Source organism: Morchella sextelata (assembly GCF_020137385.1).
Source record: "Morchella sextelata strain SCLS chromosome Unknown scls_3, whole genome shotgun sequence".
NCBI classification, from domain to species: domain Eukaryota; kingdom Fungi; phylum Ascomycota; class Pezizomycetes; order Pezizales; family Morchellaceae; genus Morchella; species Morchella sextelata.
This window is the reverse complement of record NW_025408618.1, coordinates 2,269,981-2,287,005: the sequence shown is the minus strand read 5'-3', so window position 1 is coordinate 2,287,005 and position 17,025 is coordinate 2,269,981. Positions and strand designations below refer to the sequence as shown.

General features: G+C 50.6%; 7 protein-coding genes across 7 annotated transcripts; 2 read left to right on the top strand and 5 right to left on the bottom strand.

Annotated features, from left to right (window-relative positions):
• Positions 1–200: 200 nt before the first annotated feature.
• H6S33_009415 (uncharacterized protein) lies at positions 201–491 on the bottom strand (the record flags this gene model as incomplete). The annotated part of the gene is made up of 1 exon (XM_044840807.1): positions 201–491. The coding sequence occupies one exon, from the start codon at positions 489–491 to the stop codon at positions 201–203; it is 291 nt and encodes a 96-aa protein (XP_044698230.1).
• A 1,523-nt stretch (positions 492–2,014) lies between these two features.
• H6S33_009414 (uncharacterized protein) lies at positions 2,015–3,363 on the bottom strand (the record flags this gene model as incomplete). The annotated part of the gene is made up of 3 exons (XM_044840806.1): positions 2,015–3,027; positions 3,077–3,251; positions 3,298–3,363. The coding sequence occupies 3 exons, from the start codon at positions 3,361–3,363 to the stop codon at positions 2,015–2,017; spliced, it is 1,254 nt and encodes a 417-aa protein (XP_044698229.1).
• Positions 3,364–3,877: 514 nt separating this feature from the next.
• Positions 3,878–5,363, top strand: H6S33_009413 (uncharacterized protein; the record flags this gene model as incomplete). The annotated part of the gene is made up of 3 exons (XM_044840805.1): positions 3,878–4,166; positions 4,230–4,476; positions 4,541–5,363. The coding sequence occupies 3 exons, from the start codon at positions 3,878–3,880 to the stop codon at positions 5,361–5,363; spliced, it is 1,359 nt and encodes a 452-aa protein (XP_044698228.1).
• Positions 5,364–6,127: 764 nt separating this feature from the next.
• H6S33_009412 (uncharacterized protein) lies at positions 6,128–6,529 on the bottom strand (the record flags this gene model as incomplete). Its single annotated transcript, XM_044840804.1, has 1 exon — positions 6,128–6,529. The coding sequence occupies one exon, from the start codon at positions 6,527–6,529 to the stop codon at positions 6,128–6,130; it is 402 nt and encodes a 133-aa protein (XP_044698227.1).
• Positions 6,530–8,384: 1,855 nt separating this feature from the next.
• On the bottom strand, positions 8,385–9,860 carry H6S33_009411 (uncharacterized protein; the record flags this gene model as incomplete). Its single annotated transcript, XM_044840803.1, has 2 exons — positions 8,385–9,034; positions 9,092–9,860. 2 exons carry the CDS (start codon positions 9,858–9,860, stop codon positions 8,385–8,387), a joined length of 1,419 nt encoding a protein of 472 aa, XP_044698226.1.
• A 975-nt stretch (positions 9,861–10,835) lies between these two features.
• H6S33_009410 (uncharacterized protein) lies at positions 10,836–11,960 on the bottom strand (the record flags this gene model as incomplete). The annotated part of the gene is made up of 2 exons (XM_044840802.1): positions 10,836–11,819; positions 11,886–11,960. 2 exons carry the CDS (start codon positions 11,958–11,960, stop codon positions 10,836–10,838), a joined length of 1,059 nt encoding a protein of 352 aa, XP_044698225.1.
• Positions 11,961–16,613: 4,653 nt separating this feature from the next.
• On the top strand, positions 16,614–17,015 carry H6S33_009409 (uncharacterized protein; the record flags this gene model as incomplete). Its single annotated transcript, XM_044840801.1, has 1 exon — positions 16,614–17,015. One exon carries the CDS (start codon positions 16,614–16,616, stop codon positions 17,013–17,015), a length of 402 nt encoding a protein of 133 aa, XP_044698224.1.
• Between the last annotated feature and the right edge of the window lie 10 nt (positions 17,016–17,025).

Here is a 17,025-nt window from a genome sequence, read left to right as displayed (position 1 = left end):
CCTGTGCAATAAAGCTTTGGTGGGGTGGAGGTCTGCAAAAAGACACATTTGATGTCGTGATGTCGAGTCGTGGATGAGATGACGGGTCCTTTTGGAAGTGACAGGTCCAAACAGTTCTCATTGTAGCCTTCTCTCGTAGTCTTTCGTCCGAACTTTATATCCACGACAAGCCCGCACAAGTAGCAGACCTTTGGCAGTATCTAGCCTGGCCACCGGATATCTGCAATTCTTCTTATGGCAATGTTGACGCCGCTGTTTCTGACTGGCGAGTCGACGTCCGGCCACCACATATCCGCAACTCTGGTAGCAACGTTGAAAGAGTTGATGCTGATGTTTCCGAAAGCCCAGCCAGCCAACAGCTGACGCCTGGAAGCTCCGGCCGGTCGACGTCCGGCCACATGGAAACCAGCGGCTATATACAACGGAGTCCCGATAGCAGCATACTCGACAGTGGCATAATCGATAGTAGCATATTCCAACCAGGTCGGCATGAGCAAAATGATGCCTGATACAAGCATGTTCTCGATGGGCGACGTTCCCGACCATATGCTACTAACGAGACTCCACTGTATGCACCGACTCGACGAACGCAAGCCAACATGACCGCCGCCCGGGCACCCGCACACCGCACACCGCACGCCGCATTGTAGTTGACTAGTGGGCGGCCCGCAACACGAGCGCCCAAATTCAAGTCCGGCGCCACACGAATCTCACACATCTATCACACCCGTGAGCATCCATACTCCAAAATCACACACACACACACACACACAAAAAAGCCAAAAGCACACTCCCAAACACAAACACCGAAAAAAGTCCAAACAGAAAAAAGAGTCTTTAACACTAAAACTACAATAAAAAAAAAAAGATAAATGTCGACTACATGAAAAGGAACCCCCCCCCGGCAGCCATCATCATTGTCAGGGCGCGGCGGTGAGTAGAGAGTCTGGGATGATGTGCCTTACACCAAAATAGGGACAAACCACGATTGTATATCAGGCTTTGACCCAGAGTGTTGGTAAGGGGGGGGGATGCGATGCTCTGGAGCAATTTGCAAGAGGAAAGGGGGGAAAAGGAAAAAAGGAAAGGGCGGGAAAAGATTGTGATGATTGCATTCTTCGCTATGTACATGAGTGTAGGTTAGAATCGACATCGGTTTAACCAAAAGGGGGGGTTCGTGAAGTCGCAAGAGAGAACGAGGATCATGAGTCGCTTCCCCCCCCCCCCCCAATGCCAAGCCCCAAATCGGCCGCAACAAGGTACCCGCTCGCCAAGACCTTCTCAGCAACTAGCCCAAGATGGTTACCCCCCGCGCCGCCGCCGCCGCCGCGGAAGGCGCAAAAAAGATGGGACGAAACCCAGCGACGCGATAATAGCTCAGTTGGGAGAGCGCCAGACTGAAGTGTCTTTATCCGGGGTGCCATCTGGAGGTCACCCGTTCAATCCGGGTTTGTCGCATTTCTTTTTTTTTTTTGCTTTGGAGTTCTTGGTGTTGTGGGGGGGTGATGATGGTGGTTTTTTGGGGGGTGGGGGGGGGAAGGTTGTGAGTTTGTGAGTTGCAGGGTGAGTGAAAAGGCTTGTTAGTAGGGGGAATTGGCAGTGTATCTACACTGGATTTCCCTCTGGTTGAACGTAGTTTTGTAAGGGGGGTTACTTGGAAACCTCTCACACCGTGCCAAAAGGTAAGTGGGTAGGTAGGTAGGTTTGGTACTGTACAGTGTCGCAAATTACCGTGCGCACGACGACTCTGTACAAAGATTCTGGCAGTGTTCTGTTCTGGTCACCTACAACCACGATCTCGTCATCTTGATACTGTTTTTAAAAAACCGTATCTACACTCTTCACAAGAAAAATAAGAAGTCACAATCTCCAACAAACCTATAAACCTGCATCCCAATCATTGACCTACCCACCTCTCACCTACCTACCCCCCCCCCCCCCCAGCTCCCCCACATCCACCTCCGCACCGCCCACCTCCTCCCCAAGCCTGCGCACCCTCCACACCTTCAACCCCTTATCGAACCCGCCCGTCACCAGCCACTCCTTTTCCCCCTCCCCCTCCCCCCTCCTCCTCCTCCTCCCCCCCTCCCTCCGCCATCCCCGCCCACAGCGCCCTCACCTTCTCCCCGCCCCCGCAGACCCGCAGCGCAGCAACAACCTTCCCGCTCCGCACCTCCACCCCGCGCACAACCCCGTCATCGCCATTCACCCACACCCCGCGCGCGCACGGCCGCCACGCGAGCGCGCCGCTGGAGTATGCGCCCTGCGGCGCGCCGACGAAGACCTCTTTCAGCACCTCCGCGCTGGCCACGCGCACGAGCAGGAACTTCATGACGGGGACGTGGCTCGTTGCGACGGCGAGGAGCGTGGGGTCCGTGGGGTGCGGGGCGAGGTCCATGGCGTGGAAGGCCGCCCAGCTGTTGGCCGCCGGCGCGAGGCTGTGCGTGGCGTGGTGCGGCAGGCCGGGGGCGAGCAGGTGGTAGTGCAGGGCCGTGCTGTCGCGGCGGGAGAACACCAGTAGGGGGTTGGGAGCAGTAGAGGGGGGGGTGACGATGGCGAGGGCCTCGGGCGGCGTGGGGAGGGTGAGGGTGCCGAGCGGGGCGAGGGAGGGGGTGCCGGTGGCGGGGTCGTAGACGATGGTGTGTGCTGCGATTGTGCCGTCGTAGGATGCGGTTGCGAGGAGGGTGGTGCTGTGCAGGGCGGCGCGGGTGGCGTATTTTGTGTGCGGGCGGAGGGTGCAGAGGGGGGTGGGGGAGGTGGGGGTGGAGAGGGCGAGGTGGCCGGTCATGGAGGTGGTGATGAGCCATTTGTGCTGCAGCACGGTGACGGAGAGGATGGCGGAGGGGTGCAGGGCGGGGTGCGCGGCGAGGAGCGTGCCGGTGAGGGTGTAGAGGCGGAGGAAGCGGTCGGCGGTTGTGGCGATGAGGACGGGGTGGTGCCAGGGGGCGAGGGTGGGCGCGAGGGTGACGGAGAGGACGTTGGATTGGGGGGTGGCGGGGGGGGCGATCAGGCGTGGGATTGTGGGGTCTGGGAGGAGGGTTAGTGGGGTACATATCTAGTGTCTGATGGGGCGCACAGGGTGTGGTGAACTCGTCTTCGTGGTCGAGGATCTCGACCTTCTCGAGGGTGAGGGAGAGGTCGAAGAGGCGCTTCTCGTCGAGCAGCTTCTCGAGGCTGAGGGCGGTGGTGGGGTCTTTGGGGTCGACGCTGGAGGCGGGGAGGTTTGTCTCGTGTAGGAAGGCTGCGAGAGTCTGCAGGCTTGTCAGTAGGCGGGGCTCGAGAGGATAAATTGCTCACCTTGTCGTAGCCATTGGACTTGAGGAAGCGGGCCACGAGGAGCACTGGAGAGTCGGGTGCGGGCATTGCGAGTGGGTGTTGTGTTGTGTTGTGTTGTGTTGCGTTGTGTTGTATTGTGTTGTATTGTATTGTATTGTATTGCGCTGTATTGTATTGTCTGTGGATGGCACCCCAGGCCCTTGTGTGAGGCTCAACACCCGCAAGCCAGCACCAAGCAGTGAGTTCCCAGGCTCATCTAAAACGATACCGCTCTGCCACAGCAACACGCATCTCTGCCACAGCAACACACATCACTGCGTTGCTTCTGCCTCCTCCTGCGCGTCATGCACGCGAGTCTCTCCACGCAGCAGAGAAGATAGACACACGACACACGGCAGAGAAGAAGAGACACCACAGCCAGCACCCGCTCTCCATCTACTATCTACACTCCTCCCCTCCCTCTTCATCTCTCATCTATCTCCATCTCCCACTCACACTCACACTCACTTACACCTCCACACCCCCTTCCCATTGCCAGACAGAAAAACCAAACCAGCCCACGGACAACCCCTTCGCCACCACCGCGCCCCCGCCGCAAACAATGGCCCACCCCGCCGTGCAAATCTCCTACGACGACGACGACGACGACATCCTCATGGACTACGACGACCCCCCCACCACCACCGCCACCACCGCCGCCGCCCCCATATCCACACCCGCAGCAGGGGCCGCCGAGCCAATGCAAGACGTCGAGACCGAGCAGCTCGCCCCCGAAAAGGTCTACCTCAAAGGCGTCGACAGCATGTCCACCGCCAACGTCAAGGCCTTCGTGTCCGAGCACTTCACAGCCGCATCGATCGCAAAGGTCGAGTGGATCGACGACTCCTCGTGTCCGTCCCCCCCCCTTTCCTCCCCCGCTGAGGGCAAGCAATGCTGACAGTGAGGCTACATAGGCTGCCTGGTGTACCGCACCGCCGAGGATGCCGCCGATGCGCTGCGAGCCCTAGCCCTAGAGCCGCAGGAGCAGCAGCTGCCGCCGCTCGCGCTGCGGCCCGCGAGGCTGGCGGCGTCGCACCCGGACTCGCGCCTGGAGGTCAGGGTCGCGAGGGTGAGCGACAAGAAGATTGCGGGCGCGAGAGACAGGAGCCGATACTACCTGTTCAACCCCGAGGAGGACCGCGTCGAGCAGGCCGCACGCCTGTGAGCCACCTCTTTCCCCCTCCTGCACACAGCACCCAGAACACAAAGCTAACAACCTCCGCAGCCGCCGCGAACGCGAAGAATCCCGCCGCACCCGCCCCCGCCGCGCCGACAGCGCCAACGCCAACGCCGACTACGAGCGCCGCCACTACGACAGCCGCGAGCACGACCGCCGCCGCACAACCGACATGTACACGGACGGCTTCTACGACGACGACGACGACGCCGCCGCCGCCAGCTCGCGCAACGTGTCGCGCAGCCGCCGCACCTCGCGCAATGTGTCGCGCAGCCGCCGCACCTCGCGCAGCCGCACCTCGCGCAGCCGCACCTCGCGCGACCGCTCCTACTCGCCGCGCCGCGAGCGCTCCCGCTCGCCCGTCGAGCTGTTCCCCGGCCGCAGCCGCAACCGCAACCGCTCGCGCGAGCTGTTCCCCGAGCGCGCCTCCGCCGCCAGGTCTGAAGAGAGCGGGCGCCTGCGCAGCGACGAGGGCAGTGGCAGTGGCAGTGGCAGTGGCAGTGGCAGTGGGCGGCTGCGCAGCGAGCCCGTGGAGCTGTTCCCGCGGCGGCCTGCGGCGAGTTCGAGGTTTGAGGTGTCGCCGGGGCCGGCGGTGGAGCTGTTTCCGGGGAGACTGGAGGAGCGCGTGGCGAGGCCGGTGGTCAAGAAGTCGCTGGAGGAGCGGATCAACTTGGATGGTGGGAGCGATAGGGAGTCGGGGTATAGGATTAAGGGCCGTGGGGGGCAGCAGGCGGGCGGTGGTGGTGGTGGGGGGGATGAGTTGTTTGCGCAGAAGCTGAGGGCTGCGAAGGGGGAGGGGCTTGTGGTGGAGGAGGGGGGGCGCAGGAGGGGCGGGGCGAGGAGGAATAGGGCGGAGGATATGTTTGGCTAAACATGGGCTGCTATGGGGGAGGGTGTATTGTACGTAGCTGAGGGGTTTTTTTTATTAGTGCTTTTTTTTTTTGCTGCTTTCTTGCTTGCTTTGAGTTTGGCATTTCTTTTTTTTTTATTACTTTGGGGGTGAGGGGTGAGGGTGAGAGGGTGTTTATATGTATCGGTATATCAAATCGAGCTCGTGTCGGGGGGCGGGATATTGGTTATTGGAAGTCAGTGGGTTCCTTTTTTGGTTGTGGAGCTACTGTGTTTATTATCGTCTTGGTAGTGCTACTAACGGCTATACATGTTTTTAAAAGGAAGTTTTAAGAGATATCGGTGTGAACTATTCAAAGCTGGCTACCATGGGCGTCATTGCCCGAGGGAGGAAAGGAAAGAAGAAGTAAAAAAAGTAAAGTAAAGGGGAAACAGAATCATCCACAGTAAACAGCCAGAGAGAAAGAAAGGAAATCCGTACAATATATACTCAATGGATACAGAAAGAAGCAGAGGTTGAGAGCTAACGTAACACGTAACAGGAAAACAAGAAAACCCCAAGCAAAGACAAGCTCAAGGAAGAGATGACTACAAAGATCCGGAAGATTGGTAAACATAGTAGGAAATGCCGGAAGACTCGTAAAACAAAACATAATTGCTGGAAATTCCATGGTAGTTGTGTCTAGTCACCAGCCTGATAAAGAAGATTAGCACATGGTAGAATCAATATATATCAGACACGAAGAAAAAGAGTGAAAAGGCAAAAGGGAAAAACAAACCCTCCAACTACTCAGTATCCTCGACATCCCCATTGCTACTCCCTGTACCAGACCCATCTCTCTTTCCCTTTCCGGAGACTTCATCATCCAACATATGCACGATGCTTATAGCATCCATCTCGGCCTCGGTCCCCTCCTCCTCTTCTTCCTGGTTTTGGCCCTCGTCTTCGTCAGTCGTCTCCTCTTTCTCCAGATCGCCGAATTTATAGCGACGATAACCCTTTTTGGGGAGTCCGGGGCCCCCGGATCTGGGCAGCCTTGAGTTCCCCGCAATGCGGGCCTCAGGCTTGGGTTTTGGTTGGCGAGGTGGGATATCTACCAGAGGGATTAGGTCTTCGGCCGCTGGTTCCTCTTTGTTGGCGGTGATGAGCTTGAGGCATTTGGTTTTGAGTTTTCTTGTCCAGTCCATTTTTTAAAGTATGGGGGTGGTATTGGATGAAGATCTACATAAAATGAGTCAGTTTTGAGGAAAATATTTTTAGATGCGTAGAAAAGGATGAAGATAAGGATGAAGTGAAGGGGAAATAAGATTTCATTGAAAAAGGAGCGGGAATAACAGACCTTAGGTGTGACAGAAGTCGAAATAAGGCTGTGTTTGTATTTGTATACTCTCGACTTTTTTTTTTACTATCTGTGCAAAAGAAACGTGATGAGTGTTAGTCTCGATTGTCAACTCTATCCAAATCATCAGAACAAGATGAAAATACGGATAAAGTGAAGGGGAGATCGGATTTTATTAAAAAGGGGGGCTGGAATAGCAGACCTTGAGTTCGACAGAAGTCGAAATTAGTGCTGTTGTTTTATTTGTACGCTATCTCTTTTACTGTCTGTGTAAAAGAAATAAGGAAGTGTCAGTCTCGATAAAAATAAGGATGCAGTGAAGGGGGAGAAGGGGAGAAAAGCAGTGGTGAGTAACAGACCTTAACTACGATTCGAATCGTTCGACGAAACTCGAATATCTCCGTCACAAGTATGTGCTTATATCTTCAAATGGCAGCCCAAGGAGTTGAGTCTGTTATCGAAATGGAAAGATTTTTCAACGATGATGGATGAGATGAACTATGTGAGAAGGAAGTGGAGGGAAGGAATAGAGGAAGAGAGGCAACTCGAGTCTCTCCGTCACAAATGTGTGTTTATATCTTCAAAGTCAAGTAGTTGCGTCTGTTATCGAAATGTAAAGATATTTCAATGATGATGGATGGGATGAACCGTGTGAAGGGAGTGGATAGAGGAAAGAAAAGAAGATGAGAGAAGAAATAGAGGAAGAGGAGGGGGGGAAATGGAGGAAGAGGAGAGAGGAAATGGAGGAAGGGGGAAAGAACTCTTTGTTGATTGCAACTGCTTGGCTAGCCTGTGTAGAGCTAGTAGTTTGAATCAGCTCCAGATTCAGGTCAACGCATGTGCAGCCCGTCCGACGGCAGCCTGTGTAGGTAGCGTGAGGTCAAGAGAGTAGGTCCGTATAACCGCTCTATGTCCCTGGCTCACATATACTTTGGTCCAAATAGTGACTACAGAGTTTTGAAAGTCCGAAGGCCTGAAAGTCTAAAGCCCGCAATCCTTCTTTTCCTACCGCCTCATCATTGATCGTCCAACAGAGTTTGTGATACAGTCACCGCTGATCACTCGGAAGGCCGAGTGATCAGCCATGGAGGAAACTTAGTTCCACTTACCCCCGAGATATAATTCCCATATATGGTGGAAGATTTTTAAGTCACAAAGGTCTCGACCTGCATCAACTGAGTAAGTCCATACATGTAGTACAATCTCGTACGCATGCGCAGATATACGGTTGAGCTTCACATACATCCATGCGAATCCACCCAGAGTGTTGAGAATAGGAAATGTAGATCCTGAATGCATGTATTTCTATAAAACTCAGAATAGACTACTTAGGGTAAACTTGACAGGTTATCTTGAGTGAGTGCTCTTCGGCCCTTGAGTCTAACGGTTTACTTACCATCTGTCGTTTGGAATTATCATTGACCTTTTTACCGAAGGGCCTGTAACCTCAAAAAAAATCATTTGCCCCATCACGTGATATAGTCCATCCATGAAATAACCGACATATCACACTATCAGCGAAGTATAAATGAAGAGGATATAATATTATAGTTGAGTGAGAATGCGGAGAGGAATTCTCTATCTGCGATTTTTTTATTTGGGTGTCGCAATGCTAGTAGAATACAAATATGAGAAAGCAGCAAAGAATATCAATTTTCAAAAAATCTAGCACGTGCTCCAGCCCGACTCCTTTTGTTTACTATTTACCGCACAGTAGCTCCCTTCAAGCTCTCAACGCGACATGTTCCCTTGCCCTCAACCATCAGCTTCCCAACCGCGCCCTCACCTGGCGCCTTGCCCTTTGCCGCATCACCTTCCCAGCCGGCCTTTGAGCGGTCGAAGATCACCTCGTTCTCTTCGCTCGTTGAGAAACCGGGCTGGATCGCCTCCCAAATCTTCTTCTTTGGGTTCAGCACTGCCTCAGGCTCACCCTTGTAGCCCTCAAAGTACACACGCTCACCAGCTACTGCACCCTCTGGGGGGGCAACGAGCTCGACCTTGCCATGGTCGTCACCGACGGGGGAGGCGGCGAGGACCATAGCAGCGGATTTGACACCACGCATAGTGACGGGCTTGAGGTTGGCCACGACAACAACTTTGCGGTTCTGCATGGCCTCCAGGGGGACAAGTCCGTTAAGACCTGAGCAGACTGTGCGTACAGGAGGGAGAGGGTTATGCGCAGTGAGGACAGACTCAGGGAGGGTTAGTGTTCCAGGAGGAGTGACGAGAGCTGAGTCAGCTGGGTCGCCCATGGCTATGGTAGACACGAACAATGAGTCGGCGTTGGGGTGAGGAGTGCAGTAGAGAATGTGCCCAACACGGAGGTCAATCTGGCAGGGTGAAAGTACAGGCTCTGTAGATTATGTTAGCGGTGCCTTTTCAATGAGCAAAGTACCTTGTATATACGGACCTTCCTTTGGAGGGGCCTCTCTGCGAGGGCCCTTCTCCTTCTTCTGCTGCTTCTTCTTACCGTCGCCGGCAACAGCAGTTGCAGCCTTGTTAACCTCCTCTTTAACAACCTCCTTAGCCTCAACAACCTTCTCCTTAGCCTTCTCGGCAGCACCTGCTCTTCCCTTAACCTTCTTCTCTCCCTCAGCACCCTCCTTCTTCTTCTCCTTAACAGCCTCCTCGGGCTTCAAGTACACCAATACCTTGCTGGGGTCAATCTTGACCTTCTCACCCTCTGGCAGGTTGAGCCCAAATACAGGCGAGTTCTGGACAAAGTCGACCCAGCGGACGATGTTCCTGTAGCCAGTCTCTCCAGTTCTCTGCTCATCTGTCCATCCAGCAACATCGTCCTTGAGACGGGCATACACAACCACGTCTGCGATAGAAGGCTTCTCGCCGAGGATTGTGGTGCGGAATTTGAGCTCACCGTCCAGCGAGCGCAGAGTGTCCTCAATGATCGGGGACGCGGCAGTGAGGGTAAGCCATTGAGTGATTTCGGCCTTCTCGAGGTCTGTGTATTGGTCCTCCTTGAACGCGGGAATGAGTGTTGACAGGTGCGAAACGATGGTGTTTGTTCCCGCAACAGTGTCGGCGTTGCTCAACACAAGCTGAGACACAGCCGGAGTGGACTCGGAAACGGTGACTGTGGGAGTGAGAAGGTTCTTGAATGACGAAATGAGTAGCTGGAGTGGCTTGTCGTTTGGTGCGACTGAGAGTGTGTAGCCAGCCATCTTTGTGGTTGTGTATCTTCGCTGTATGAGCTGCGGGAGCACAGAAACTCGACGAGGAAGTACGCGGGCTGCTTTGCGGAGAATGGCTGGGGTATTCAGTTTGAAGATTGGGCTGGAAGCGTTTATTGAGTGGGAGGCCGCGCGCGATGACTCTTTTCTGTTTGTAGCTGCGGGGTGCGAGATGCCCAACTGCCAAGACAATTATGCCCCACCATCATCATTGATAAAGAAACGGGGTTTAGGGTTGAGGGTTCAAATCCATGCATACGATTCTGAAGGTTCAGATCTCATCTCGTTACTTTTTTCTTTTATAGGAGTAGATACTCATTCGATAATAGGCTGATTTTATATCAGTAAAAAAACTCTCCCTTACGTATACCTTTGGGCAGAGCGCACAAGTTCATGACGCCGAGTGATACACTGTGAATAAGCATCTAATCGAAGAGGTTTTCCAAGGTGATAATAATTATAAAAGTGTAACTGAGTTGAGCCTGTTATGATATGGAAGTTGGAAAAGATAAAACTGTACTACATGTACTCTTATGGTCGAGGGCTGGGAACAGGCTTCCTTCTAGTACTTGAGACTTGATCTGTAGCTCAACAGGCCTAGGCATCAGAAGGCGTAGATTTCTTCAAATCTACCGGGAGAGGGATTTGAAAAGTATTTGTAGACATGTCAATTATCATAAGAAATACAGACCCTAAGTCCCTACCAAAGCAAAAAAAAAAAAAATAAAGAAAATGAAACATGGCAGTACATTATTGAACCTGACCCCATACATCTAGATCCATGCCTTAAATGTTTCGTATCTGGTCTCGATATCCCCCTCTTACAGATTGTTATTGATCTCCTCGAGCATGCATACATTACATAGCTACATGTAAGCTACATGTAGATAAGAATATAGACCCTATCCACGGGATACAGCCACAAATTAACAGATAAAAGGCATAATACACCTTTGAAAGCGGTGACTACAACGCAAGATCATAGTCGTCTTCATCTTCGTCTTCGTCTTCGTCTTCATTCTTCTCACTGTAAATCTTTCGCGACTTACTACGCGGTTGACGACTTCTACTAGCGATTGCCTGCCATTTCTGAGGGGTGCGTTCAGATTTCCTCGGGGTGCGCGACGGCGACGGGGAGCTGTGAGAAGAAGATGGGGGAGAAAAAGAGGACACAGAACTTGCAGGAGAAGTGCTGCCCAGAGTAGCGGAGAACTTTCTTTTAGTGGGGGTCTTGGGATCAGGATTTGTTTCCTGCTTGACTATGATTGTCGCACCCCAGCCATCATCATCGTCGTCTTCGCCTTTTTCTGGGACTGCGATTTGGTCGAGGATTGGGGTAACTGGGGGCAAGACAAAGGTTGCAGGAGGTATTGGGAACATGTCAGGCGGATTCAAAAACGATGTGGTTTGCAAGTCTCTGGTGTTATTTTGAGTGTTTTCTGGCGTAGGCTGGAGTGGTTCCGCGTCATCTTGCTCTTCGGTCTTGAAAATTTCTTTGATCTGCGGAGCCGATACCGCTGCCACCACAGCTGCAGCAGCGGCTGTAGGTGGTTGCTCGTTCCCCGGTGCCCGAAGTGTCTCTTCATCGTCACCTTTGTCCCCAGAACTAACTTCACCTTCCATATCATCATCCGCATCTTGCTCATTCTTGACCACAACTCCAATTCTTTTGCCTGCCTTAAGCTTGGCCTTTCTTGGGGTGCTTTTGTCCTTGATAGCATCTTCAAATTCAAGCTCTTTCACCTCCTCCTTTATCGATTTCTCTTCTTTCTCTTCTTTCTCTTCCTTGGGCGTCTTTGGAGCCTTCTTCTTAACCTTTTTGGGCAATGGCTCGGGGGCGAACTGTGGCCGTGTATCGTCGGGGTTGATGGACTTTTTCAGACGGCTCCAACGCATGCGTGCTGCAGCGGGGTTGATAGCAAAGTCCGCAGCGACACGGGAAAAATCAATCTGTATATATACTAAGTTATTATTCTATGAAATGAAGATCATTAATGAATGTTTAGGTAGACATACTGTCTTGTAGTCACTACGGATAAGGCATGAATACAAAAACTTGACATTCTCGTCGAGAGGGGCTTTCGCAGGCATCTTTCAAAGTGTGTTGGTCTCCAACACGCTGCTGAGACGCTGATGTAACAGTTGAATTTGAAAGCCCAAGATCGTGGGATGTGCAAATGTTAAAGGTTGTTCAGAAACCCTGATTACAAGCAAGAATGAAGAGGCGTTGGAATGAAAACAGGAGGCCGAAGGTACAAGTTTGTTATAAATCCCCGCCAGAATTAAATCCATGAACAAACTAGAACCACGGGTGGCGAGTGATTATGGCACTTGCACTGATGTACTGACGCTGTATATTCGGGAAGACGCATCGGGAAATCTAGCCAGCCAACAGGATGTAAGGACTGCTATATTGACTCACTCTTTCCCCGAAATGGCCCAAGCCATATCCCAAATTGGGTGGAGGAGCTCGGGCCCAATGTTGTGATGTTAGTACCGTGTAGTTTGAGTTTGCGAGTGATTTTTCGTGAAACACCTCGATGTTTGAAATAGGATTTAATGTTAACGTTACAACGCCGAGTTAACACAAAAGCTACAGAGCTACACAATTTGCCATTATATTTATTCAAGACATAGTACTAGTGGCTATAGGACTTTTTATGAACATTTCTTAGCGGCGCATGCTTTGACTCCACCCTCATTCTTTACAGACAAACACTGGGGCTGAAACCTAGCGCACGGGTAGTGACGTAGGTGGGCGTATTCGATAGGCCGATAAGCGCTATATGTACTACATGTAAAGATCAACCTGTCTCAGATAGCAGATAAGTATATCACGAGCGATTGTATACCTTTGTTTTTACATGAAATAAATTTCTTCAGCTGCGGGGTACTATGTAGCCAGAACAGATACTTCGAGTGATCTCTTCGCTTTTCTAGTCCCCATTTTTAAGAGTCCTATTTCTGTTTTAACCCGACCTTGAAACCATAGGGGAATCCCCATATTTCTCCAACTGATGACGGAAACCCTTAAGTCTCATTCAATACAACTTTACCATTTAGATCCAACCAGCATGATAGTTACTAACATCAAAATATGTAGTAGAATATGATAGGGACCAGCATAGAGCACTAGTGGTGGTGGGCGGGAGGGTGAGGCCAACAGTTGAACGCACTCAGTTGCATTGCAGATATTGTGCGAGTAGTAGAGAGGGACCTCCGGGAAGCAAACATTGGGAGCCTCACCTTTAACTCAACTCTATGGTTATGAAGGCCAATATTAAGATATATACTACGTGAACAGGGTAGACAGGGTGCCCCCCAAACCCTCTCGCACCATAGTCTCTATTCGCGACCTCGCACTAGTCGCCCGTCTAAAGATCGAATTAATTCAGATGAGCGCCAAGTTCAGGGCCTTTAGGTGCTTAGTGTCGTTCACGATTATGAAGTATGTGTTGGCCCAGTAGAAATCGCAGCGCGGGTCATGCCTTGTTGAATGGAAGTCGTTTATGAGATGTCAAGGCGTACCATACGTATACATGTATGCTCCAACTTAGTTGGTGGGTTAGGGCTCCTTTACTAGGGTGTCTTTGCTAGCTAATTGGTCTGATCTGGTTGGATTCATCCCTTGCCCTTCCACATACGCACTTATGTAACTTCATCCATGGTAGCATAATTACTTCATGAAATCCTCTGACAGACCAGATTATTCATCAATCCCCTTGCACTGAACGTTCCTCTATTGATAGCCGTTCGGAATTCGATACGATATTCGATAACTACCCTGAATAGCCCGACACTGAAAGAATGGGATTTCAACTGCCAACGGTGACGGGTAGTATAAGGGGGTAAACATACACGATGGGAGGACAACCAGCGGATTTTCTCAACAGTTCGCCGCTCTTTAGGATTAAAATTATGGGGGTGGTATCTCGATATAATGAGAAGTTCCTTCCTCTAAAACGATCCGGGTGAAGTGCTAATGATTGGTATGCCAGTGGGCAAACCAGTGCGGAAAATGAGACCAGCTAACTTATATGTAGCCGTCATCAATATAGAGCTCGTGGGCCATGCACGAACTGTTCTGAGCCACAGCAAGATGGACTTTCTCTCAACGAACTACATTTGAGAACGGCCCGTAGCACCTGCCAGAGGAGCCCAAGTTATTATTCATAGTTTGGACCCTTCGAGTTTTATGAACTAAATGTCCGGCGCGTCTTAGGTATGACATTACCTCGAAAGAACTTAGTTCATAGCCTTTAGACTAATCATCATATCTAATGAGAGTATCCGCAGGATGCTGTGCTTCCTGTCAGAACCTCGCCAGACTAGTATGGTCAAATCTGGGAAAGGAGTTCGAATTCAAGAAATGGCTCGTCAAACACAAGCAACCTTGGAATGTATCAAGTTTGCTCATGCCGACACTTTAACGGAGAAATCAAGAGAATTGGCCTGCCTCCGAGGACCCTCTTGATGAGATTGGTGAGGAAGAAAGTCAAATCATAGACGATCACTCGAATTTTAGAATTTCAAGAATTTCAAAGCAAACATCATAACATGCGCAACAAAAAGCAAAAATGTTAATCATCATCAGCCGGCCAAAGAGCCGTTGGGCTTCCGCTTCATCCGTTGTTGGAATTGGGCTTTACTTGCTTATTCGCCTAGCATACAAAACCTCTTCACAATTTACTCAACCAAATTTGTCAATACTGATTACACTGCCTACATGGTGAGCTGATGAACTCGTATTCATGGAAGATGAGTTGGACTGACAAAGAGATCCGCACTTCGAGTGATTATTTATGACAACCAAATGTGAATGATTACTTTTACATGTAGCTAAGCTAATGCGGCTCAATATTCCTAGTTATCACAGGTCACAAGATATTATTGATATAAGCTTGTTAAAATAGGGAAGTTGAAATGGCACAGTTATTCATAGACAAGATAATTCCGTTCAACCCCGCCCCATTATCGAAGTATCTCACTCAGATCAACGCTACCCAGGAATGGGCTAGAAACAGAAACTTGACATGACTCCCTCCCGTCAGAGTTTGTGATGAATGAGGTGTTTACCCCCACCAAGGCCAGTAGTCCTGACGGGAGAGATCCCATGACAATATCTCATTATTTCACAGCATCCGTTCAGGTAGTCATGGATATAAGCGAAGCTCGAAAAGATTTCCGGGAAAATAGGCAAGTCACTTTCTGCTGAGGATATCGTATGGAATCTTATCACCACCTCTCAACACCATGTACTTACCTTCCGAAAGCAACCGGGAGAAGAATAGCCGTGGTCTGATATCAACAATTTAGTACGGAGAAAATCGGCCTTACTTCTTTAGAGTTATTACAATAACAATAGAGAAGAAAGTCATGAGTTGCGGTGCAGCTATATTTGAACATCGTAAAGCATCGGTTAGAATCATAGCAAGCTCTATGTACTGTATCTACATCCAGGGACTGATTCTCCTTCTTTCGGGCACGATGACCCGACAAAAACATTATCCTTCGGCCCAAAGTGGCCTGAAGCCGATTCAGGGAGTTGTGTGTTTCTATAAATGGGCTCTGCGCACGGCCCCTTTACGTCACTGATCGACAGGGAAGGTTATTATTGGAAGGGAATCCCTGTGTAACATAAGCTCTTTCCCCGTTGAGTCTTATTTTCCGCGATAGGGTCCTCTACGGATATGTACCTAGTAGGTACATACTGCATTTGCTTTCTGGCGGCGTGCTGGTTAACGTTCATCTATCCATGAGAATTCAGGCAAATGTTTTTAAGATCTACAACCCTTTGTGCAATATGGGATTATTAGTGCCTACTCTCGAGCGATTTTGAGGGGTTGCACAAAGGTTGGGGAAACCTGGGGCGGGAAGCTTAGTCGTTTTTGTGAGGAATCATCACGAGATCGAGACGGTATGGCATGCTACCCATTAAGATATTCAATTGCGATATCGTAAAGGGGAGAATCCTCGAGTATCATCGGCACAGTATTGGAGTTGAATATTTTATTAGGATTAATCTACAATTACAGGACCTCGGACTGGCAGAGATCCGTCATGTAAATAGATACACGGGTTGTAGTCCGATCAATATTCCGCACATCCCCGGACCGACGGTTATCCATCACGAGAATTTAGGGTTGCATATTGGCTTTCCAATTGACGGGGAAGGTAGTAACGGTTGCGGTAAGGTAAAATGCTCTAGAGTACTTTACCTACATGCTGTCTATGTGCTTACCCCGGACCCTTGCACGATGTACCCGACATCCGAATCTCGTACTGAGTATCCCCGTGACCCAATTTGGTAATAATCCTCTAGAACACCATGACCACAAGTGGTGCAAAATAGACTACCACTACACCAACCTTGCAAGATATCACTACACCACACTGTAGTAGTATAACCGACTTTATCTATCCGAGTGATATGGGAGAAATGGAGAATACGAGCTGTGATGGCTGGCAAACATGGCTGGGGAATGTAATATCGTGATTAATATAATTTTCCCAATTGCAGTCTAGTAGTATATCGCCAGGTTGGCAAGATATCAAGTTATCGTGGAAAGGACAGAATATATAAACCACTGTCCTCATCCACCAGAAAACTTCTTTCTTCACCTCACTCACCATCGAGTTTAGTACAGTCACATTCCACTCGCTACCTCTTCACTCGCTTTTACAAACCACTCTCACAATAATTCTAATTACTTAACTCCCACCCTCCCCAAACCAATTATCAAAATGCAGTTCTCGGCCATCCTCCTCACTCTCGTTTCCGCCGCTACCAGCGCTCTTGCTGTTACTGCAGCCTACGACACCACCTATGACACTAGCAGTCTCTCCACCCTCGTCCTCGCCTGCTCTGATGGCGTCAACGGCCTCTACACCAAAGGATATCAAACTCTTGGGTCTGTCCCCGGTTTCCCTAATGTTGGGGCTGTCGAGACCGTTGCAGGGTGGAACTCTGCCAACTGCGGCAAGTGCTATGATGTGACCTATGGCTCTACCACTATCAAGGTCGTTGCTGTTGACCATGCGGCTTCTGGATTTGTCCTTTCATTGGCAGCTTTGAACACCTTGACTGGTGGACAGGGTGTGGCTTTGGGCAGAGTCGATGTTACCTATACGGAGGTTGCTTGTTAAATGGTGAGGA